Here is a 26827-nt window from a genome sequence, read left to right as displayed (position 1 = left end):
AGGCAATAATGTGTCGCACAGAGAAACGGGAGGAATAGGGCCCCAGGAGCTAAGATAAAAATTTACTGAGCGATTTATTGCTGTATTGATTGACTGTCACTGGCCTAGCTGCAAATCAGTCGCAGGGGTTTTGTACAGGCGCACTGTGGGTTCTGACAGCAGCTGATATCATAGCAAGCCTCCTTCAAGCCTGTACCTGTTATAACACTTTGGCAACGTCACAAAGCTCATTTGGTCTTCCATTCACATATGAACTGCACTGACCAAATATTACCTTCCCATGTCCATTTTATCCACACCACCTAGCCTAGTCGGGCACTCAAAAAAGCCTTAAAGATCTACCAGCAAAGGCTTAAATAATTTCCATCAAGGCCGCCAAGGGACCTAAACAAAGAATATTTAAAACAAACAACTTTTTTACTCCTTGTTTAAAAAAGCATGAGCCAACGTTCATTGATTTATTCAGGGACATTTATTTAACAACGTAGTATAAGCCAGGAACTGTAGATACAAAGACTAAGAAGATAGGATCTGGGCCCTAAGAGACTTACAGTGTTTGGTGGGGGGGTGGAAACAGTCATGTAAATTAGTAAGGATAATAAATTGTTACACGTTCTACAACAGAAGTATGCTGATGGTAAAATAGGGACATTAAAAAAAGGAGAGTGATCAATTCTACACGGGTAGGGGGATGGTAAAATCTTTAGAGAAAAGGTGACCTTTTAAAAAATAAAGGCAGCAAATCAAGACATGAATATCTATGACATTAAATAATCACATACATATAATTTATTCTTCATTATAAAAAAGTGACATCTATTTAGGAATGGATTAGCTACAAATGAAAATTTTAAATTCCTTCTCTTTTCCGAAATGCTCCACTAGTCTCTTTGACAATTGAATATAACTTGTCATGCTAGGAGTCAATAGTCAAATACATAATTTGCAATTGACTCAGTATATGAGGCAGAGTAAGACAAAAGATTTTTATTTTCTACTGTATGATTTAGGTGCATATATAAAAACATATCTGTCTGAATATTACTGGCCATATAGATTTCTGGTAGTTATCTGTTACTCCTAGAAATTCTTCCACCTGCACACTCACTGCCACCCACATTTTAATCACTTAAAGGGTAGCTCTTTTGAGCAAAGTTACTTCATAGCTTAAAAACTGAAAAGGCAGAGTTGTGGCTAGCAGAAGTAAAACTTCAGCTGCTGGTATCAAGCTAGGGTTGTAAGCTTCAGATGTGTATGCCATGAAGGTATGTGGACCACACATTGGTCTCTTCAGCCTCTCATTCCCACAGAGACAAATTTTCAGAGCACCATCTTGCAAAAAATCCACTTACAAATAGATTTGTCCAAGTCCATGACAAATAAGTTCAGTTCCAGTCATGTGACCACTCAATGCTAAAAATTAATCTTTGTTAGGTAATCACATCAGCCTCTGTGGCAGCAAGCCTCATTCCTGATTCCTCATTACCAAGTTACCAAATTAACTCATCCAAACCTCTGAAGGAGGTCTTTGAACATCTTTGTAGAGAAGGGTTTCTACTATAAATTTCCCACAGTAGTATTTACATACTCCACAGAGGCTCGCAAAAATTCCTGAGTGTCTTTAGTGGATCATTTCAACCTCTAGATAATGCTCAAGTCTTCCTTCCCTTTGCTTTAATGACCACTGCATTCCCATCTCTACTGTTCTCTCTTGGAATGTGTCAAATAAAAAACAAATATGGGGCTTCCCTGGTGGCGCAGTGGTTAAGAATCCGCCTGCCAATGCAGGGGACATGGGTTCCAGCCCTGGTCCAGGAAGATCCCACCCGCCGTGGAGCAACTAAGCCCGTGCGCCACAACTAGTGAGCCTGCGCTCTAGAGCCCGCAAGCCACAACTACCGAGCCCGCGTGCCACAGCTACTGAAGCCCGTGCTCCACTACAAGAGAAGCCACTGCAACGAGAAGCTCGCACACCACAACAAAGAGTAGCCCCCGCTCGCCGCAACTGGAGAAAGCCCGCGTGCAGCAACGAAGACCCAATACAGCCATAAATAAATAAATAAATTTATAAAAATAAAAAAAAAAAAGAAAGAAAGAAAACAAATCTGGACCTAGCAAGGAGAGACTTGATTTGAAAGAATTACTGCAAGAAAGAGGGGGTGAGTGACTCCTGCAGGGATGGAGGTGGACTATTGTGATAAGGAGAATCTTTGACCATAAGATTTGCAAACATGGCGACACGTAGGCAAAAAGAGTTTTCCTTTAATAGGAAGGTGTGAACAAGGCTGGAAAGAACCTGATGTGGGGAAGTGGGGTAAAAGGGTGGCATAATCATATAGGAGATCTGAGAATGCTTTACCCTGAAGCCCATTCTCAGGAGGAGGTACTAAGGGGATGCCGTATGCCGGCTAAAGTTCAGGGACCTAGGGGAAGGAGAGAAGCTTAAGCACAGTTTGGTTAATAAACATGTTTTTTCCAGTTGATCAATGGAGACAAGCAGTTCAGCTAATCATTTGTGAGGTTAAAAAAATGGGAATTGGGGGGACTGTGTCTGGCCTTACATAGGTAAACAAGGGACCATCCACAGCTAAGTCATATGGGGAAGCGTGGATTTCTTTGCAGTAAGCTGTTTCCAAAACACAAAAGAGTTGGGGGGGAGGGGTTTAAACTTTGCTGTTTTCTAGGATCACAGGACTTAGGGAGAGTTCAACATTGTCCGCTGATGTTAAGCAAAGATGAGGTAACCCTGGGCAATACTATTAGGTGTGACCGAGCAGGACCCTATGGGGCCTTCCCAGAACTTACTCACACCCCGCATCCTCCATCTGCCTCTTGCCTGTAGAGAAGCTTTAGCCTCCTAGGCCTTCCCCAAGTTCCAAAGAGTAAATTTAATCAGAGAAATGAGAAAATGCAGAAAGAAAGGAAAACAGTCAAGCAAGACAAAATAATAATAGTTTAGCCATTAAACAAAGTTAAGGACCTTTAGTTCCTCCTCAAGGACTATAGATAATACTCTGAGCCGTATGCTTTGAGCTGTTTTGCAGATACTGAAACCACCACCAAGCAGAAGAAGTTAACTGTATGTTGCCCGCAAGCACGGTTGGAACCGGAAGGTTGATGATGTTGCCTCCCGATGACCTCACCACCAACCAATCGGAAGAATGTTTACTAGCTGATCACACACCCCACAATGCCCCTCCCTCACCCTGTCTTTAAAAACCTTTCCCTGAAAGCCCTCAGGGAGTTCAGGCCTTTTAAGCACTAGCTCCCAGGAACCCTTGCCTGGTACCTGCAGTAAATGCTCCACTTTCCTTCACCACAACCCGGTGTCAGTAGATTGGCTTTACTGTGTATGCGCAAGAGGCCCCAAGTTTGGTTCAGTAACGTTAGGAAATGTAGCTTTTAGTATGATGTTAGAAGAAGTCAAAAACACTGCCTTCTGAATGGCTTGGTTTGATATGAGTTTCTTAGATGTGCCCAGTCAAGGTAAAAGGAAACTTAATGATTCAAGCCAGATCAGAATTCAATACAAAATTTGGGGCTAAATAATAAACAAGAAAATGCATTTTTCTAACCCTGACTCCTGTGCCTCTGTCTCCCTTGGTGACCTGTGGCGATCTATGGGGACGTCTAAGCCTCCCGCCATCAGCTGCTTTAGGTCCTCCGTCATCTACTGTTTTTTACTTTGCAGACGTATATGACAAAGGGCATGCAGAAAAGAAAAAAATCTAACACTCTTTTAGGCTCAGAGGTTAAGTCTTTGGCAGAGCTGTACAGAGAATCAGAATCTCCTAAATTCCCAGACTCAAGCATTCCCTTTAAAAGAGGAAAGCCACATTATTTTCTTACATTACTGGATTTCTAAGAAAGGTAAATATAGACCAGTGCATCTGGAGTATCTGCCTCTGGAAAAGAAGCAAAAAAGATCTACTTCTCCCTCTTCTTTTTTTCCCTTACACTACAGAACCACCAAGAGGTGGACAGATCCTAGAGATCTGCCCTGGGCTGGGCTCCAACACACTCACATCTGCATAGGAAAGTCCCTTCCCAAAGCAGTGTAAGTCAGCAAAATAATGTTAATTCAACTTGCCTTAGTTCAACACAGGACTTTCAGAAGGTATTTTACTATCTTTCTTCACCCAAAATAAAATCCATTATTAGCAGAAGCAAGAATTAATAGATTGATGAGAGAGACTATAATAGGGTAACATTAAAACGTAGGTTTTAAGGACGTTAATGAAGTTCACTTAAGTAATTTCCCCATTTATAATAGCTTCACAATTAAGCTAAAATCATATTGTCTGATACAAAAGCAATTATACTTTTGTCATGGCTCTTCCCCAAATCTCAGCAGAAACCAAGGAGGCCTCATAATCGCTAAATTCAGCTTCCTATTAGGCAAATAACACATAAAAGTGAACACAGAAATGATAGAAATAAAACTTCTAAGCTGGAAACTGCCTTTATTACTGTGAAATCATATGAATAATTTCTAATTGATTTGTATTGGGCAGGAATCTTATATTCCAGAACCATGCTCATCTATTTATCACAATATTTTATATGACATATGGAAACTAATACACTGCTTCATTAATATTTACAGTCTTTCTCTAGTCATGGCTCAGAGATATTTAACATTCTAAAACATAAGCATTGATAATTACATGTTTTACATTTTACTCTAATTTTTAACACTGCCAAGACTATTTACTACAACTAACTTTTTAACTATGTACTCTTTTCTCTCTTTACCATTAGCATATCAATCAAATTTGCATTATTCTGGTTTGCTCATTTTATTAAAAGCGAATTCAGGGCACAATTGACTTTTCATTTGTTTAACAAGTGAAGAAATATTTACCCTGACAGCCATTGCATTGTAGAGATTCATCTTCATAGTGTAATATGCTAACTGTGAATCGAGAAAAAAAAAAGATGGCATATATTTTAGTTTTACACAAAGACAGTGCAGCCTATTTTTACATATAAAAGATAAGACTCTTTATACATAATACATAATAAGAGTTCTATGCTTAGAAAAATGAAATCAAACTTTGTATTGAAGAGATAGGCTTCCTAATACATAATGCAGGCTTAACCAGAAAAATCTATGGTAGTCAAACTAGGAGCTAATGGAGATATATGATCATAAAATGCTCTCCGCTGAGTTTCATAATCAATGGTGCCCTACTGAGAATAGAATAACAAAGCAGAAATATTCACAAGTGCTGGTGACATGTAGTATTGTATGATTTATTCACTGGGGTTCTTTTAGCCAAAACTCACAGAAACATAAAAGGAATTCATATTTCAAGACGTCTGATTTAATGAAAAATTCAAAGAAATGCTGTCTTCAGTTGAAATCGTTCAAGGATATGGATGCAGTGATGGAGCAAAATTGTGCCTTCCAACCATCTGTACAAAATGTTATGTACTTAGCTGCCTCCTGAGTAATCCTTGGGAATTTTGTTTCATTTAATATTCATTTTAACACCATAAAATCATAAATACAATGATATCATGTTACAGCAAATCCCCTGACATAATGAAGACTTCCTAAAGACTTGGTTTCTTTCTAGTAGAGACACATTTGTCTTTTAATGCACGAATCTCTGGGACAGTAAATAATCATTTAGCAACATAGCTTATTTCAATGAAAATATTGCTTTAAATAAAACTTCCACATCTGCAATTACATAATTAACATAATACAATTAACATAATTCATGACAGTACAATAAACATTGAAATACATATTTTTTCCACACAAAATACAACTTTATCCATTTTCTTCAGTCAAAACTCATCAGACTAATATAAACTTGAACTTAGGTAATAGGTGTTATGTTTCAGCAAAAATCAGAGATAAGTGCCTTAGCCTTTTATATAGGGGTTTTCTTCCCTGCAACAAACAGGAATTCATGTAAAAGGGTATCACTGTAATTAGTATTGTTTGAATTGCCTGATCTGATCCAAAGCAAATTGTCTGTGGAGAGCAGCAGGGCTGGATTACTTATCAACAGTCTGAGCAGTTAGTAAACAGTTGGCTGCAATATGTTATTTACAAATGAACACAATGATGTTACTTCATTTTAAATACTCTTTCTTCGTTATGGCAAGCAAGGCATAATTCTTGGTGTTTGAGGTCAGCTTAAAATATTTACTTAGAGTATTTCTTCAAGGCAAATATAACCATTAAATATTTTTATACAGAAGAAACACTGGAAATTATATATTTGAGAAAGTTGGGTTCAGAAAAAGATACTGTTTCTTATCTTTTTTCATATTGCTGTTCAGTCAGCAGCAGTGAGCATTAGCGAGCTTTCAAGCCACAGACCTGAGTTCAGGTCCTGACGTTGCTCTTACCAGCTGTGAGGCTTGAACAAGTTACTTGAAGTCTCCCAGTCTTGACCACTAGACTTACAAAATGGGACATCACATACTCCATGGAGTTCTTGTGAAGAATAAAATGAGATAAGGTATTTAAGGTGCTTGGGACATAGCTGATGGTCATTAGGAAAGGGATTATCACTGTCACACATTTTGCAGCTAACGGTATGTAATTTAACTATAAGTAAAATTCCAAAAGGTATAAGAGGTTAAATTTTATTCTGAACAAAGAGGAGATATAGGTTTGAGCCTAAGAATTTTGAATTTTATAGCTAAAAGGTGGGAAAGCACTTTGATTCCAGGTTATCATTCTCATGTGAAGCACAGATGGATGTTACATTGACTCTCAATTCTATAGCCCAGATCTGAAAGTACCACAAAAACATCTGAGAAAACATTGTATGATCCACTTATATGAGGTACCTGGATTAGTCGAATTCACAGAGACAAAAAGTAGAATAGTAGTTACCAGGCACTGAGGGAAGAGGAGGAGCTAGTGTTTAGTGGGTACAGAGTGTCCCTTTAAGATGATGGAAAAGTTTTGGAGATTGTTAGTGGTGATACTTGCATAACAATGTGAATGTACTTAGTGTCAATGAACAGTACAGTTAAAAATAGTCAAAATGATCAATTTTATGCTATATATATTTTACCACAATTTTAAAAACCACTAAAAAATCATTTGTGAATGTGAATCATGCATTTCCATAAGCTATCTATGAGGCACATTAGACACTTTGAAATTTTGTAAAATACTGTCTAAGTCTCTATATTTCTACTCTGAGCAGTGATGATTATTTGTTATACTAATATTTGTTCTTTTGGTTACATGAGTAGTTAAATTATAATTCATACAAAAACCCTTGCTCTAAACATTATTTTCCAGTATTCTGTCCTAAAAGTTTTTTTTTTCCATTCTATGGAGTTGGATAAGCAAATATATCACAGCTACTAAATATTGATAACATATCCAAGAATGACAGACTATAGTAATTCATCAGCAGAGAAAAATCCCAAAATTTTCCTTACTATATATTCATTTCCCATTTTATCATTAGGGTACCAAGTCTATTTTAAAGAGGAAGACTAAAGATCTGGGGTGAAAATCAAGCATAAAAGATGATAGTTTCAATGTAATGAAAATATGATGCTCAATTATAGATGTTTCCCAACTATTTGTTGACTAAATGAAGGAAGGGGAAAAGAGAGGGAGGGGGAGAAAGAAAAGAGGGAGAGAAAGATAAACAGAATTGATATATTGCATTTACAACAGATAGAGTAGGAAGAATTCCTGGGATGAAAAACAGCAGTTGGACACTAAATAAACCACTTGTTCGCTGTATGGCCCTTGTCATGTCACCTAGCTCAATTTTCAGACGGCTTCTGAAATTTTTCCTGGAAGCTGTATTCCTTTTAAAAAACGATTTTCTGAGTGGTCAGTAACCATGTGGACCTTTTGGACAGGGCTGCTATTCAATGGGATTGGACCGTGATATTGATGGGAGCATGTCTCATGTTTGAGTTTCCGTTTTTTCTACCAGGTGAATTACAGTGCAGGGGCGGGTGTGGGGATAGGTTAGAACCACTCTCTTAGAGGTCAAGTGATATTCAAAGCTCACCGCACCAGGTCCCAATGTTGTTCTCCTATTATCTCCCACCACGCCAGTCCTTTAAACCTCAATCTGATCAAATTATCTTTTCTTCTTCACGTCCCTGTTCCTACTACTCCCCTTGCCTAAAATGTCTTATCATCCTTTTCTAGCTGTCCAAATCCTCTGTCTCCTGCTATTCTCACAAACATTTACAGGAAAAACCACCTTTTCTCCCCCAGTCTAAGCACCAGCAACTGGAAGAAGCTGTTGGCATTCTCTCGGCTCCAGTGGATACTTTCAAACCATTTCAAACCAGTAGGAAGTACTCCTTTAGAAGCAACAACTACCACGACAAAAACCCAAAGAACAAAAAACCTCACTGTTTACTCTCAACCTTTTCACATTTATCACTCTCTCTCCCTTTTTGGTGTTGTCACCCGTCCTCAGGTCTCTAGGTACACTCTCCTCCTTTCCCCTCCTCTCCTCCCCTGACCTACTCCAATAATATGCTCTAAACGTTTTGACACCGAGCTAAAGGTCTTATTCTTCACCACAACTCCTGCCGTATCTTGAGGCTTTTCAAATTCACATATACGACACACTCAATTACCTGCTCTCACTATTGCCTGCCTTTCCCAGTCGCAATGACATCCACTTCCCATAGCCATGTTCCAGACCCTGTGAACTAGAAATGTTTCTCCTCTTAAGTCTTAAACTCAGACTGCAAATTCTTCTCCTTAAATTCCTGATGGCTTAATTTCTATTAAAGGCTTTACCACCTAGTAGACAGATCTAGTACAGGTATGTCCTTCTCCTCAGTTTCAAGTTCCTTCTTCACATATGTTTATATACAATGGCTACATTGATGGTTTGCTAATGAACATACCATAAATTAACTAATCTTTCCATTACTGTTGAGCATTTAGGTTGGAAACCAAGAAAACCTGAGTTTCAAACCGTCAATCATTTTAAAAAACAGAACATTTAAAGTAATACATATTTATAATAAATTTGAGTAATACATCTGTATGTATAAATCTGTAAATAAAGCCAGATCAACTGGCTTTATTTGCTAGACTGGGCAATACAGAGGAAAAATTTGCATTAAAGTGATGACTCTGGAAACTCTAGAAGTCAGGCACATATGGATAACAGATCTGGGGAGCCTGCGCCTTTGTTATTTTCCACATCAGTGCCATCCTCATTTCATAATTTTGAGTATGATCATTAAAATGATTTATTGTCAAATAATCATGAGTATTTTGTGCATATGCTTTGCCTTGTTCGCTGGCAACTGATACCAATCTGGTCGTTATCAACAGCTGATTGTTAAAATAACCTTCCGTCTTCCACACACACAAAAAATTAAAAGCCAATTATATTATTTTTCACCGTTATTATTAATGTAATCTTTAAAAGCAAGTAAACTAAATCTAAATCATATTATTATAATGAAAATATGTTAGTAAAGTTTTAAATTTATATTAGAAAAGTCAGAGTCTTAAGTTATCCAGCCTTTGGTATTTATTTAAAATGCCAGATCCTGAGGGGAAAAAATAGATTATGTTTCAGTTTTCTGCTCTAACACTAAAGAGTGATAAATGTTGCCTCATTAACATATAACTGATTTGGAAGCCTTATAAAGAGATTTATAAAAAGAGTTGGGCTATAGAAGGAACATTCATTTATCTAATGAAGAGAAATAAAAATGTCCGTACAAGCAACCATGTCAATCTCATCAGTTTTAAAATTAATGACTGAAATTTTATCTATTCTTACTATCCATTTAAAAACAAACCTGCTGGTATTTATCATGACAATGCAAAATGGGATTTGATAGCAGATGATATCCTTTGTTCCATTTAAAGTTAATAGAATTTCTTTCCATTGTTACTCTTTCAAATACTAATCAAATATGAAAACTTTGTGAGAAGAGCAGTAAAATGATAAGCAGTATATAAGTATTGTGAGCCTTTTCAGCAATAAATTAAATTATTTTTATAATTTGAAGAATAATCTATTTTTAATGAGAATTATCTTTATAAATTAATCAGTTCTAACAGAGGCTATTAATATACTTTAACAAAAAGTTTTAACCAAGTTCTGTTAATGTGGTGCCATATATATGTTATTCACCGAATGATCTCAATTTAAAAACATAACATTGAGCTGTTTAGAAGTACAGTTATATATATTTTTTCACAATAATGCATATAGAATTAATCACATATATCAGGGTAGCTGCTCTCAGAGTGTGGTGACTAAAAATAGTGTACTTGATATTAAACATCATATAAACTATATAATGGGGAAATTGAAAAGGATAACAAGATGCATACAGCTGTCCTATTAGGTTATATTGATGAATTCACTCAAGTAACGCTCAAAGTGTTAGTTTTCCAAAAGAGGCAGATGAAATATTTGAACATTTTTCTGGTACTATCGCCTACAGAAATAACTATTTTCACTTCACCATTTATGAAATAAAGCAAAAAGTGGTAAGGACAAGCTATATAGAACATTATACAGTTGAAAACAAGAAGGGGACCAAAACAGTAGGACCATTTGAGTATCCAATGGGAAGCGCAGGTTGCAGTAAAATCATAGCAGGAATTCAGCAGGTCTGGGATGCACGTGTACTGAACACAAACACCAGGTGACTAGAAATCCACTGTTAATAAACAAGAAGAATCAGAGCACATCCTCACTAACAGGGAAAGGTTTCTGAGGTTGTGAATCAACAGTCCTCAGTCCCTACGATGGACAAATTTGAGTTACGTTGCCACATACGGCAGCATGAAAGTCAGCAGGAAGACCTGATGGACATTGAAAATTAAAATAAACAAAAACAACAGTCATCCAGGAAGCAAAAAATAATCAAATCAGAAAAGAAAACTGGAATGGCTCTGTTATCGTGGGTTAGTGAGGGCACCATAGTGGAGAACGCATAACGCTATAGGACTGGATAAGTTGACTGGTGTTGCTGTGAGAATTATTTAAAAGCTGGATAGAAATGTTCTTGTATAGTAGAATTTTGAGGGAGGCTGTCTAAAAATACAGAACTTATCTAAAGAGATCCTAGGACTTCTGACTTTCCACAGTTCACTTTGTTTGACCTTTGCCACACATGAGACTGTTGATAACTCCAAGTTTTCTAACAGTTTTCTCCTCTGCTTCCTGTGATATTGTGTCTCTGCTTTTCTGTTTATTATCTACCTATAACTCCCCTCCTCTGCCTAAATCCTACTAATGCATTCCACAAGCCTCAACCCTTGGCCCTCTGCTCTACTGTTCAGATACTTTTCCATCAGGTAGAAGATCCTGCCATCTTATAATGATGGCTGTAAAACCTTTATCTCCAGCTCTGACTCTTCATCTAAAAGTCCTCTTTAATAAGCTTTTGTTCAGTGCTAATTATAATGTGCCAGGCACTCTTCCGAAAGATAGCAAAATCGCCGTACAAGATACCACCACATGGAGGTGTCCTAACATCATCACAAACTCAAAATCTCACAACATCTTTTTGTAAAAGCTTCACTGAGTGTCCCATTCAGAATGTTTTCTTATCAACATCCATGCTTTTGTTGTCATTACAACCATTAATCAGCTTTGCTGAGATAAAAATGCAGCTATCTTACTAGCTTATAAAACAAAAAGTTTATTTCTTACTCACATTACACATGGGCTAAGTTTCCCTGTGGCTATGGCTCACAACACATGGCTTAGCCCAAAATCAATGAGATGGGGAGGAATCATTCTTTTATGAGGAGGCGGATAGGGAAGAATTTTTGGCACACGTGGATACCAATCACCAGCCAGGTTGACCATAGCGAAGTCTTCCAACTTATATCCCGGTGAGTTATTAATTTATCCAGTTAGCAAAAAATTCTACAGGCTTTCTATGTGACGTTTACTGTGATCGTTTGAGATATAATAAATAGAATAGTCATTGCATCTCAGGAGCTCCCAGTCAAATAAGAGATGGAAATAAACAAATGGGTCACAGTGACACAAACACCTACAGGAGTAAAGCATGAGGAAGGCACACCTAATATCTGCAGCCTCCTACCATTCTATACTCAGCCTCAGGAGATCCGGAAGGTGAATCCGTAAGTAAAGTCTTGAAGGATGAATAGGGCTTCAGACCAATGGGAGGCAGGTCAGAGTGAAGAATGGCATTCCAGGCAGAGTAAGCAGCATTTGCAAAAAATCTATAGGGCGTGGCGTATCTTGGTATATCATGGAAAGTGGTTTAACGTGTCCAGAGTATGTTTATACAGGTTTAGCAAGAAGTGAGGTTAGATAAGCAGTCATGAGACTATGAAAACGTGACATGTCATGATGAAGAGTATGAATTTTGTGCTGCTACAGCGAGGACTGTGGGCATAGAGTGAAATTATCAAGTTTAGGTTGGAGTCAAGAGATTTTCTGAGGCACAATGCAAAGTATTCGATGACTGATAAGAGAGAGAGGGTGGGGAAAAGAAGGTGGATTTCCAGCTGAATGGTTGTACCATTTACCGGAATAAAGGAATATAGAAGGAGGAACAGATTGGGGGTATCTGAGGGACCTCCAGAGAAGACTTTTAGTAGGTACTTAGCATATGGATCTGCAGGGATCAGGAACTGAGAACCTTAGGCCCATCATCTAATCACCCTGAGCCTCCATGTCTCCACCTATAAAATGAAGATAAAACACCTGCACGTTCTACTTGACAGACTGTTACTGGAAAATATGAAAACAATGAATGTAAAACATGTGTTTAAACAAGAAAGTCCCTTAAAAATGTAGGAAGTTATTGTATTAAAGTCACATTCAGCTCCTTACCAACCTGCCGCTGCTCCTGAAATACTCTGGGCCATCTAGATCAACATCCTCGCCATTTCCTGTTACACCATGCGCTCATTCCCAGTTTCAGACCTTCATTCACGCTGTTCCTAACCGAAATGGCCTTCCCTCTCCCCAGGCTACAGTCTCCTGATGCCCCGAGGTTCAGTGCAAGTCTCACCTCTTAGACGTTTGGAGATAACATTAACTTCTCACCGGAGCTTATTACTTGCCTGTGTGTGTTTGGTGGGGGGAGTACCTTTTAAATTGACTTTCCTTTTTAATTAATTTATTTTACAGATAATACATTCACAGTGTTTAAAATTCAAAAGCTACCAAAGAGTTTACAGTAAAAAGTCTACTTCCTACACTTATTCCTCAAGTTCTCCTCCCCCAGGCAGTTAATAACATCAGTTTTTTGTGATCCTTCCCCAGACAAGCAAATTAAAATCAGTGGCTTTCAGATTATGCTCTGGTGGCTCAGATGACAACAGAGGCCACAGGGGAAGAGACCAAGCAGTTCTGTTTCTTCAGCTTCCAAAATAGCTGCACTGTTTGTACTTATTTTACATACAGGGCTAAAAATTTTGCTAAATTTTAGTAAGAGCAACTGTTACTAAAGTTTTAAAATTGCTAACTATACCATTCATTTTGTAGCCTAATATATACTATATGGCATTATTATCATTATTGTATTGATATATAGCTGTTAGGCAAAAACAAAAATTTATGCAGAATAAATTTGGAAGTGGTGGTTTAAACAATTACTATAGGACTATGCGTTCTCAGCCCTAAAATCTGAGCTCCGAGAAATTACACTGAGGGTGTGCGGGGATGATAAGAGGAGAGGTGTGAGCAGAAAAAGAGAAAAAACGGAGTAAATATTCCACATGCCTGGGAAAGAGCGGGGCGTTAGCTTTTGTAATAAGAATATACAACACTGGGCATTCCTATTGCTCCTGGGAGGTGGCTAAAACTCTAGGGATAAACTTGGTGGCAGCTGTGGAAGAGACAGGATTCTAAGCACTAGGGAAGATATCAGTTTTGGCAAAAATTCCCTTTCCCTTTATGTGGCCCAGTAGCCATGGAGTCCTCCAAGGATGAATCCTGAAGGATCAAACACACGAGCTCAGACAATAGACATCTTATGAATGAAGACTCGACAAAGGTAAGAATCTCTGCTATGCTGGCACTACTTAAGTCTCACAGGACTTCTGTATAAACCAGAGAAGGGAAATCTCCAATAATGACTGAGATTGAACTGCCTATCAAACCTATATGTAAGGGTTTTGGAATCAAACCAAATTGGGTTTGAACTTTTCTCCACTTATCACTAACAGTGTATCCTTGGGGAAGTAACTATCTCTGAGCCTAAAATTCCTCATCTATTAAATGGTGATAGTATTCACAGGACTGGTATAAGACTTTAGTTGGTATATACATTAAGTATACAAAATGCTTAGTACAATATTTCACATTCACTAGTCAACCAGTAAATGTCAGCTATTTTAATCTCATTCAATAATTATGTACTGAGATCAGATTATGTTATTTATTGAATCCTTATGTGCATTCAATGACAAAAACAGATACATAAATAAAACGGACCTGTTCTGAAATACCTTACAGATTAATAGCTTTGAAAACCATCAAGAACCAATCTAACTGAGGAAAATCTCCATTTTTAATTTTTTTCAAGAGCCCAAAGATAATTAGATGCAAATCTGGAGAATAACTTGGCAACGATGCTGAGCAATACTCTTTTTGATCAAACCTAGTTGAGACACTAAAGTAACAAACAATTTTCTTGGGTGGCTCATTACTTGAACTTGTAAAGATATTTTTTCAGCAACTCCAACACCATTAGAACAAATATAGATTCCAAAGTTGAATATTTTGACAATAGTCACTGAAATGTATACACTTCTATATGTTTGATTAAAAGGAGGTGTCACGGGCTTCCCTGGTGGCGCAGTGGTTGGGAGTCTGCCTGCCGATGCAGGGGACACGGGTTCGTGTCCCGGTCCGGGAAGATCCCACATGCTGCGGAGCGGCTGGGCCCGTGAGCCACAACTGCTGAGCCTGCGCGTCCGGAGCCTGTGCTCCGCAATGGGAGAGGCCACAACAGTGAGAGGCCCGTGTACCGCAAAAAAAATAAAATAAAATAAAATAAAAAAAGAGGTGTCAATTCATAACCATCTGAATGGTGGCTTGTGAGCAGAAATAGCAGCAATGAAAGTTAAGTCATAATGTTCATGGAATGACATATACATAAGTATACTCTCCTGTCTTGTCTACACCAAGATACAGATCTCCAACCACTAATGAATAATAATAAACAATAGGGCTAAAAATGCTCATTACTCCATAGAAAACAACTTAATTTTTGATCATCCGTTTAAGTAATCTGATTCTATTAAAAACTGACTTGAAGGAGCTCCTACTGGCCAAATCTAGGAAAATTTTAGCACCAAATCAAATTAGTGATAATTTATTATAACCCATTAAATAAAATAGGAATTCACGAGTTAAAACTGATGAAAGAAAGGAAGAAAGAAAGAAAGGAAGGAAGGAAGGAAGGAAGGAAGAGAAAGGAAGGAGGAAAGAAAGGAAGGAAGAAAGGAAGAAAGAGGAAAAAAGGTTCTTTCTTATGCTAAAATGCTAACAAGTATAAACGTAGAAGAAATGACAAAATTAGAAAATCACTATTTGACAAATATAATAATAATTGATTCTGGTAAGATCCATCAATAGATGCTAAACCTAGGGTAAAAATTTTTGATGAGGAAGAAGATATATATACCCAGTCTTAAAACATTGCCTCGCAAGATAAAAATAGAAGGTCTACAGTGTAAGTGTGTTAAATGATCAAATTTAGCATTAACTGCCATGCAACAAACTGACATTATATGGTTCCTAACATGATGTATTGAGATGTACTTCTAGAAAAAAGGCATAACCTCAATCTAACAATGAAGAAACATAACCAAACCAAAACTGAGGAATAATCTGGAAAATAGTCTATATTCTTCAAAAATATCAAGGTCATGAAAAGCAAAGACAGACCAAACATATTAAAGATGACTAAAGGAAAACAACAGCTAGGTACATGTGAAATCCTGGTTTTTACCCTGGAAAAGATGTTTTTGCTATAAAAGACATTATTGGGAAAATCAGTGAAATGTGAATAGAGTTTAAAGATTAGATAATAGTATTGTACAGATGTCAGTTTCCTGATTCCAATCATTTTAATATGGCTATGTAGAAAATATCCAGTGATGAATTGAGAGGAAAGGGGCACCACTTCTGCAACTTTGTCTCAAATGATTCAAAATAACCATAGAAAAAAGACCAAAAATATGTATAGAGGGGTAAAAGAAAATGATAAAGTAAATTTGTTCACTTTGGTGAAGAAATCTGCGTAAAGAATATAGGGGAATTCTTTGTACTATTTTTGCAACTTTTCTGTAAATCTGAAATTATTTCAAAGCTTAAAAATTACTTTTTAAGTAGTCTGAAATGTCAATGATGCAAGAGATGAGTGTTCTAGACAAGAAAACCCATGCTAACAATTAACAAAATTAATGAAAGATACTTTAAGTTTGTTTCAGACATGTAAGTGGGCTATTCAGCCAGTTAAATTAAAAGAATAAACTTTTCTTTGGTTTTGGTGGATTTTTAAAATCTTAAGTGACATATTAATTAAGTGGGAACGTATAGTATTAAAATAGGAGCTTAACTTGAGAGAATCATGTTATTTAGAGAAGTTATCACCAAAATGGGTTCCCCTGTAGGGACATCAGATCTGCTTTATAAAAGCATCACAGTGATTTTAAACCTAACTGTAAGAGAGATCCAATACTTGTAAAAAGTTCGTGCCAGCATTTTTTAAAAAATACTTTATTTATTTCATTAAACTAAAGTATTAGGCCCTTCCTCCAAGCAGTACCTGTATTTTATTTTATTTTTTATTTATTTATTTTTTTGCGGTACGCGGGCCTCTCACTGTTGTGGCCTCTCCCGTTGCGGAGCACAGGCTCCGGACGCGCAGGCTCAGCGGCCATGGCTCCCGGGCCCAGCCGCTCCGCGGCATGTGGGATCTTCCCAGACCAGGGAACGAACCCGCGTCCCCTGCATCGGCAGGCGGACTCTCAACCACTGCGCCACCAGGGAAGCCCAGTCCCTGTATTTTATTAACATGTTTTAAACTTTTCTTGCCAAAGGTGAACTCTTATCATTTAGTTGTCTACTTATTTTTTTTTCTTTTCCCTCTCTATATCTTTTAATTTCACTTAGATGCCTCTAATAAAGAATAAATGAAGAACAAATTTAAACTATTATAGTAGAAAATAGTAACAAATCAGAAAACTTGGGAAGTGGGCAAATGATTATTAACCTCCTCATTGTGTATCAAAAAATTATTTTTTTCTTAATTTCTGAAATCATTAAACTGAAGTATAAGTCGGCATGTTATCTCATACTTCTGCAAGTCTATCAGTGGATATAGATGATTGTGTTATGCTATATTTATTAAGGCAATCTTCAAAAAATCCCAAGAGTCAATTATAGGAAATGATAAGTAGCACAGAGAGAAATTATCTTACATTTTTATTTTGTAGAATTAATTTGGGGCACTTCAACCAATGTTTATTGACAGTGCGATGGGCCAGGGATTGGTCTAAATGTTGGTGGACCAAAGATGAACAAGCTACAGTGCTTACTCTGAAAGAGCTCACCGTCTAGAAAATAGAGACTCTTCAACAAATAATACATACAAATGCATATGCTGTGAATGGTACTTTAACAAAAATAAAATATCTAGTATAGTTTGGGTATAAAGAAATGAGTCATCAGTTCTCCATGGAAAAATCAGCAAAGGCTTCTGAGAAGAATTCTCGTTCTAAAAATTAAACTCAATTTTGTTCTCCTGTAAATATTATCAATAACTTCAAAACTACATGTAAATGTGACTAAAGTGAATTAGTTACAACAAATTGAATAATTCAAGTGCTAACATATATAAATTTTATATTTACCTTCACAATTAGTTGATAATGTTGTCTGCCTAAGTAACCTCTCCATCGTTTCTGAATAATTGTTGCTACTCTGTGCAAGTACCTGGGTGAAAAATATGCTTATTAGTATGCTTTCATTGAAACAATGATATATCTTCAATTTTTGCTTAGAATATTCCTTTTCACAATTCAAGAAATCAAATTCAAAGCCGAGTTTACATGTACTTTTAAAGACAGTATGAAGGTTCCCAAAAAACCTAAAAATATGACCTAACTAAAAAAACTAAAAACTACTATATGATCCAGCAATCCATTCCTGGGTATATATATCCAAAGAAAACAAAAACATTAATTTGAAAAGATACATGTACCCCAATATTCAATAGCAGCATTATTTATAATTACCAAGATATGGAAGCAGCCTATATGTCCATCAACAGATGAATGGATAAAGAAGATATTTTTATATATACATATATACACACACACATATATATGTATGTATACACACACACACACACACACACACAATGGAATACTGCTCTGCTACCAAAAAGAATGAAATTTTGCCATTTTCAACAACATGAGGTATTATGCCTAGGGAAACTAGTCATATAGAGAAAGCCAAATACTATATGTTATCACTTATATGTGGAATCTAAAAAATAAAACAAACTAGTGAATGTAACAAAAAAGAAACAGACGTGCAGATATAGAGAATGAACTAGTAGTTACCAGTGGGGTGACAGAAGAGGGAGAGAATAGATAGGGACAGGGTATTAAGAGATACTACTCTGTAAAAAATAAATAAGCTACAAGAATATATTGTACACCACAGGGAATACAGCCAATGTTTTGTAACTCTAAATGGGATATAATCTATAAAAATTTTGAATCGCTATTAAATTAATATGAAACTAAAATTGTAAATTACTTCAATAAAAATAAATAAGTCAAAAGAAAATTAAAAAGAAAGAAGAATGCAATGAAATATTGAAATGTATTTTTGAAAAGACTATGTAAAACAGGCCATAGTGACATGTTAAGAAATAAGCCAGGCACTATTGATATGAATCACTATATAAGTACTTTGAAATAATTTGTGAGGTCAAGAAACACTTCCCTTTTTCATACTTATATTACTCAGTCTATCTTAGCTAAAGTCATTGTAGTCTGCTGAATTAAAAAATATTCTCTGCTCCCATGTTCCTATTTGGTATAGTGGCCAAAAGAGAACCGTCATCTTCATGCTTTTCTTTGCATGTCTGGTTCCTACTAGTGAATATAAGGAAGTATACAGTATAACCCCTAGCTGACCATCTGAGTTAGTTATGGATTAGTCATATTCTTCCAGGGCAATATTTTTCAGAATTGATGAGAAACTAAGGGAAATTTGAGCACTGAAGAAAAAGTGGAAACAGTTAAGATAGGGATCAGCTGCAGTCTCTGTAATCAGAATGACATCATTTTGGTGTCATTTGCCTTTATTTACCAACATGTTGGAGAGGATTGGAATAGCTTCTTTTTGTTCTGTTTTGTTTTTCCTTCTTACCGGTCAATAAATTCATTGCTATAAAAATACAAGTCCAATCATTTGTCACATCCTATGGAACTTGAAGAAAATAATCTGATCTAGTATATTTATGACATTGAGAATTTTTGAAAGAGATATGGTCAACATCATTTAGTTTCTTTATATGTGAGAAAATATGACCAAAAAGAGTTATGTCTTTAAAGGACATCATATAATTTATTAACTTCATTACAAGTAAAATAAAAAATTATTTGCAATAAGAACCACATGAATAAATTACATTTTCTAAGGAGTATATTTTTATGATATATCTGAGGTTCCATGACAAAAATCAATATACCTGATATGTGCTCGAACTTGACATCCTCGAAACCAGCTCTGGATTTTAACTGCTGCATCATTCTCCTTTTTTCGAAATACATCCACAACGCTAAAAAGAAATTTTTTAAAGCATTTCATTTGTGACTAATATAATTCTAAAGCAAATCAACCTGTTAAACTTAAGTTTTAATTTCTTTGAAAATGATAATTATAATTTAAATGTCATTTTAAATAAAATTAAAATACTAAAGAAAGTATTCCAGAAATTATAAGCTATGTTTCAAAAATTAACCTTTCTCTAAGAGGCCATGTGCTTTCAACAGCTTTACTTTTTTTTACTTTTATAATCACCTATTTGCAACTAATTAATTCACCAGCTGTTTTTATAAGGAAATTTAAAAAGCAATGTGCTATTTTGTCATTATTTTAAAAACATAATTATTTGAATTTACTGTTTAAATGCCACTACACATATTATGCAAGATTAAAATCCTTGCATATTTCACTTACTACATCAGTTAAATGAATTGCCTCTAAGTAAAATGAATTTGTCATTTTACCTATTCTAGATAGAGTCCTTAGAACATGTATTTCAGTTAAAGGAGGCAGGGGCCAGGGCCATAGGCCTTATAAAGAGATAAGAAATTCAGTCTTTAGATTTTACTGACTTATAGGAAGAAAAGGTTTAGTCAGGACAGATCTCCATCTTAATTTTTTCAGTCATTACAATTCTCCCTCTCCATCCCCATATGATAAAGTCATGCTGCTTAGGGCAATTACTGTAGACCACAGAGTAATTTCTCTCCTAGAAGGCTGGCTGGCACTTAGCACTTTATGTTTGCTGAATGAATAAAGAATTGCTAGTCACTTATTTTTTACTTTTTAAAAAATTCTCCCAAGAATTGTGTTTTCTTAGGCTATTTTTTGTTTTCGTTGTATGTTAAATATATAGATTTCATTAAATTTATATACTTAGAACACAAACAGAATGGGAAAAATATTTCAAACAATACTATGAAGTTGGCTGAGAAAGCAAATAGGATTAGCAATTAAACTGTCAGTGACAAATAGTTAAAAGAAGCAAATAGACAGATTATCTACTAGATAAGCAGGAAAGAGAGTTACCTAGAAAGCCTGACTGAAAAGGACCTACAAAAGCAGAGAGAGGAACAAAAATTATGCATCAAGTCAGTGACCCAGATGTGAAAAAGAGTAGTGGTGAGAAGTCGCACAGATCAGTAAGGTTGCATAAAGGGTAGCAGAAGTGAAGAACAAACTGTAAAAACTACACAAGAGAATAGTCACTCACTTTACCAGATAATGGAAGGCACCATAAGATTATCGTATGATGCAATAAAATTAGCTGGAAATAACTGTGTGAGGACACACTAGACAATTAGAAGAAAAGAAAGTTTCATTATTGCTGTATGTTTGCCCTTCAGGTACAAAATAATAGCAGAGACATGTATAAACTGTATTCTTGGCTCAAATTATTACATTGCACATGGGAGAGACAACAGCTTAAAGTCCTTTCCTCCATGGAGCCTTCCTTGAGTCCCCAGAATCCATGAGGCCTTTCCATTATACACCCTCATAGCTCTTCATAAAATTTAACACAATCATATGTAATTGTTTTATGAGGGTCTTTCCACTAAACTTTAAGATGCACAAGGCAGTCATCTTGTCTATTTTGTCCCACATGACTCTCTCAGTGGGTCCAGAGAGATAATGGATGTTACTCCTAACACTCAACCTTTCTCTTCCCAGAGCTGCTTCTTCTGGGGGACAGCATGTCACCTGCCACATTTAACCTCTGTGAAGAATGCCATTTGCAAGCTCCCTCACTACACCTTTCACTGCATGGACATCTCTCCCCATTTTAGGATGACAGAGTTGTTGAGAACCCAACAGGAACCCCCATGCTCTTAGTAACTTGAGTCCTGGGGTGATTATGGGTAATAGACAGGCAGTGGCTAATAGACAGGCAGATCTCTGAATGAACCTGTTGAAAGAAGTAGAGAAAAGAATAATAATACCTTAAACAAATTAATACTTTATGTGCTAGCACTGTTCCTAGCATTTACATACCACTGAGTTAACTCACATATAATCCTTTCACATCTCGATGAAATAAATAAATATGCCCATTTGACAGCAGAAGATACTGCGGCAGAGGGAAGTGTAGCGATATGCCCAAGGTCACACATTGGTGGGTGTCAGGGCAGAGATTTGATTCTAGGTAGTCTAGCTCTCAAGGCTGCATTCCTAACCATCACTTCCCCCAAAGGGGAAGAGGAAGAATGATAACAGAAGGGAGGGAAGTAAAAGGGAAGAAAAAGCAAGGAAAAAAGGGCAAGAGGAAAAATGCACGTAAGCCATTTCCAAATATAATATTGAAATTGTGTGGCATAAAATAGCACCAATCTCCTAATGACAATAAATAAAGATGAAGATGTGGAAAAACATAAACATCTATAGCAAAAAACAAAAATTTCTCACTATACCAAGTACTGTGAGAATGCAGTACAATAGGCACTCGTGTATATGGCCAGAAGGAAACAATTTGGTCTTTGAACACATACAGAAAACTTTCATTTATAAGAGTTTCAAAAGTCACACAACTTCAGGAATGTTCATTAGAAGTGCATACACATACACATGGTAGTAAAACTATAATGGGAATGATAAAACACAAATTTCAGGACAGACGTGCAGTAAATTTCTAAGATCTGTCATGTCTTCATAAACTAGGAATGCCATAAATGGGAAAACCAAAGACTTTGTGCTGTTGTCACTATATTTGTGGGAAAGAAAAGAAACTTGGAAAAAATTAAACAACCCAATTGAAAAGCAGCAAAACACAAGACAATTTACAGAAAAGAAAATACAAGCAATTTACACTTCTAAAAGCCCTTGACCTGGGTTCTGGGTATATTTGCACTTTTGAGATCTATAGCAAACCATCTTGTGAGTGCTGATGTGTATTTCAGGAAAAATTACATTGAAACAAACAAGGTCCTTAAAATTTCAGAAAACAAGGCCCTTTAGTCAAGAAGCTGAAGTTAGGGATTGATGATACCAATGTTAAATTTTACTGTCAAATGTCATCACTGTTCCAAAAAAGGTAAGCACATTTAGAATTTCATTCTGAACAGTTAACTGATTGATGTTACTTCCACAAAATATGTGAATTTGCTGCTTCTGCAAGGCAATGTGAAAGAGAAAGTATTACCTTTATGTATTCAATACAAACATTTATTTATGGAATTTTGGTACAATGTACATTGAAAAACATGTAAAATACTGAAGAAATTAACAAATGGAATTAAAGTGTCTTTAATAAAAGATCTTTTATAAAATGTTGTTTTAAAAAAGCACCAAAAGACACTCAAGATGAGTCAGGAATTTTTTAATGATGTATCATTATACTATTAAAATAAAAGAAACAACCTAAATAAGCAAGAGATGGACTATAGTACATCCATAAAATGGAACACTATTTTGTCCTTACAAAAAATTAAGTGGATCAATGTCATCACATGGACAAAACATGTTGTAATGGGAAAAAAAAGGAAGATACAGTACAGTACAATATGATCCCATATTTATAAAAAACAATTTTAACTACATGAATATGTGAATGTAGGCACAGAAAAAGTCTTGCTTTGTACAAATAAGGTTATTAAAAGTGGTTGCCTTTAGGGAATACAATTTGAAAGGAGAAATTTACTTTATTAACTTCTGAATTTGGCAAATTATTTTATAAGAGCTGTGTAATACTTCGTAATTAAATTTTTTTTAAATGTAATGAATAAACTAACACAATCCCTTAGAAAAATAGAAGCACGTTTTCAAGTTTAAGGGAAATATTAGACTTATCTAGGCATTAAACCCTAAGGAATTTGACCATTTAATATAACATGAACTATGGCCTAACCTAGTTAAAATATTAGGATAGTGGCCAGCACTTTTGCTTTGCAGAAAGACCTTAGCTCAAATTCTAACTGTGCCACTTACTGGTTGGGTTACCTTAAGCAAGTCTTTTAATCCAAAATTCAGTTTCTTCTGTAAAATTTCAATACTAGTGTATCATGGGTATGTTTGTTGGCATATCACAAAGAAACTGGAAGACTGGTAAATAATATGTTTTCAATAAATGATAATGATAATTACTACATTATTACATAATGATGGGCATCTATGTAGATTGCAAGAAGAAAAAAATACCAGTCTGTCAATATCTTATTCATTAATTCAAAAATATTTATTATATGTAAACTATGTGTTAGGATGGCATTTATTTATTATTGAATAAATCTGACATGTAACGTTTTGTTAAGCTTAAGGTATATAGCTTATTACATAGATACATTTACATATTGTAATATGATTGACAATATAGTGATATTTATCATATTGCATAATTATAATACAATATTCTTGTCTATATTTATTATATGAATTAGATCTGTATGGCTTATTTACTACTCATTACACATTTGTACCCTTAAACACCATCATTCTTAGCCATCCCCCTCCTCTGGTAACCACCATTTACTCTCTGTTTTTTATGGGTTTAATTTTTTTAGATTCCACATATAAATGATCTAATATAGCACTTGTCTTTCTGTCTGACTTACCTCGCTTAGCATAATGTGCTCAAGGTCCATCCATGTTGTCACAAATGGGAAGATATCTTCCTTTCTTACGGCTGAATAATATTCCATTGTGCATATGTACCACATCTTTTTTACCCATTCATCCATTTATGGGCATTTGGGTTGTTTCCAAATCTTGGCTATTATAAATAATGCTGCAATAAATGTGGAGTGCATATATCTTGACAAAATCCTGTAGTCATTTCTTTTGGGTATATACCCAGAAGTGGAATAGCTGGATCATACAGTAGATCTATTTTTAATTTTCTGAGGAATCTTCAAATTGTTTGCCATACTGGTTGGACCAATTTACATTCCCACCAACAACATAGAGAGGTTCTCTTTTCACTACATCCTTGACAGCACCTGTTGTCTCTTGTCTTCTTGATGACAGCCATTTTACCAGATGGGAGATGATATCTCATGGTGGTTTTTGTTTGCATTTCCCTTATGATTAGTCATGTTGAGCATCTTTTTGTCTGTTGGCCATTTCAATGTCTTCTTTAGAGAAATGACTATTTAGTTCTGCCCATTTTTTAATTGGACTGTTTGCTTTTCTGTTATTGAGTTGACTGAGCTCTTTATATATTTTGGATATTAAGCCCCTATCTGATATGTGGTTTGCAAAATTTTTCTCCCATTCTGTAGGTTGTCCTTTTATTTTGTTGATTGTTTCTTTTGCTGTACAGAAGCTTTTGAGTTTGATGTAGTTGCATTTGTGAATTTCTTTTTGTTGCTTGTGCTTTTGGCATCATGCTCAAAAAATTATTGCCAAGAGCAACATTGATGGGCTTTTTCCCTATGTTTCCTTCTAGTTTTATAGTATCAGCTCTTATATTTAACTTTTTAATCCATTTTGGGTTAATTTTTGTGAGTGTTGTGAGATAGGGGTCCAATTTCATTTTTCTACATGTGTTTCTTCAGTTTTCCCATTTGTTGAGAGACTATCCTTTCCCTGTTGAGTATTCTTGGCTCCCTTGTCGAATATTAGATGACCATATATGCTGGGATTTAATTTTAGGCTTTCTATTCTGTTCCATTGGTTGATGTGTCTATTTCTGTGCCAGTATCATACTGTTTTTATTACTATGGTTTTGTAGTATAGTTTGAAATCCAGAGGTGTGATACCTCCAGCTTTGTTCTTTTGTCTCAGAATTGCTTTAGCTATTCAGGGTCTTTAGTGGGTCCCCATAAATTTTAGGATTGTTTCTTCTACTTCTGTAAAGAATGTCTTTGGTATTTTGGTGGGGATTGCATTGAATCTGTAGATGGTTTTGGGTAATATGGATATTTTAACAATATTAATTCTTCCAATGCATGAACACAGGATGCCTTTCCATTTTTTGTGTGTTCCTCATTTTCTTTTAACGAAGTTTTGTAGTTTTCATTGTACATATCTTTTACTTCCTTGATTAAATTTATTCCTAAATATTTTATTGGTTTTAATTCTATTGTGAATGGGATGGTTTACTTTCTTTTTTCTGATGTTTCATCATTAGTGCAAAGGAATCCAATTGGTTTCTCTCTGATTTCAAATCCTGCCACTTTACTGAAATTGTTGATTACTCCAAGAGTTTTGGACTAATTCTTTGGGATTTTCTATATATAGGATCATATCATCAGCAAATAATGACAGTTTTACATCTTCCTTTCCAGTTTGGATGTCTTTTACTTCTTTGTCTTGCCTAATTACTCTAGCTAGAACTTCCAGTACTATACTGAGTAGGAGTGGTGAGATCATTTCCTTGATCCTGATCATAGAGGAAACGCTTTCGGTTTCTCTACATTAAGAATAATGTTAGGGCTTCCCTGGTGGTGCAGTGGTTGAGAGTCCGCCTGCTGATGCAGGGGACATGGGTACGTGCCCCGGTCCGGGAAGATCTCACATGACGTGGAGCGGCTAGGCCCATGAGCCATGGCCGCTGAGTCTGCACATCCGGAGCCTGTGCTCTGCAACGGGAGAGGCCACAACAGTGAGAGGCCCGCATACCGCCAAAAAAAAAAAAAAAAAAAAAAAAAGAATAATGTTAGCTGGGTTTGTCATATATGGCCTATATTATGCTGAGGTATGTTCTTTCTATACCCAGTCTGTTAAGGATTTTTATCATGAAAAGATGTTGTATTCTGTCAAATGCTTTTTTCTGGATCTATTGAGATGATCATATGATTTTTATCTTTCATTTTATTGGTGTGATGATACATTACATTTATTGACTTGCATATGTTGAATAGTCCTTGCATCCCAGGGATAAATCCCACTTGCACATAGTGTCTAATCCTTTCAATGTGTTCTTGAATTCAGTTTACTAATATTTTGTTGAGAATTTTTCCATCTAGATTCATGAGGGATATTGGTCTACAGTTTGCCTTTTTTCTTGTATCCTTATCTAGTCTTGGTACCAAAAAAATGCTGGCTTTGTAGAATGAGTTTGGAAGTGCTCCTCAACATTTTGGAAATATTTGAGGAGGACTGGTGTTCATACTTCT

General features: G+C 35.8%; 1 protein-coding gene across 3 annotated transcripts in view; it reads right to left on the bottom strand.

Moving 5' to 3' along the window:
* SPATA17 (spermatogenesis associated 17) overlaps window positions 1-26827 on the bottom strand; it is a 195377-nt gene that overhangs the window by 150453 nt on the left and 18097 nt on the right. For 2 of the 3 annotated variants that reach the window (XM_028488338.2, XM_007126127.4), the window contains exons 2-4: window positions 19702-19791; window positions 17849-17930; window positions 4865-4915 (exon numbers count right to left, since the gene is read on the bottom strand). In XM_028488338.2, the coding sequence (XP_028344139.1) occupies window positions 4865-4915; window positions 17849-17930; window positions 19702-19791 (223 nt within the window). The remainder of the gene's footprint in view (window positions 1-4864; window positions 4916-17848; window positions 17931-19701; window positions 19792-26827) is intronic. The other variant, XM_028488339.2, reaches the window with a different exon arrangement.

Source organism: Physeter macrocephalus, chromosome 4, assembly GCF_002837175.3.
Source record: "Physeter macrocephalus isolate SW-GA chromosome 4, ASM283717v5, whole genome shotgun sequence".
Lineage (NCBI taxonomy): Eukaryota > Metazoa > Chordata > Mammalia > Artiodactyla > Physeteridae > Physeter > Physeter macrocephalus.
Note: the sequence above shows the minus strand (reverse complement) of the source record. Positions and strands in the feature narration are given on the sequence as shown.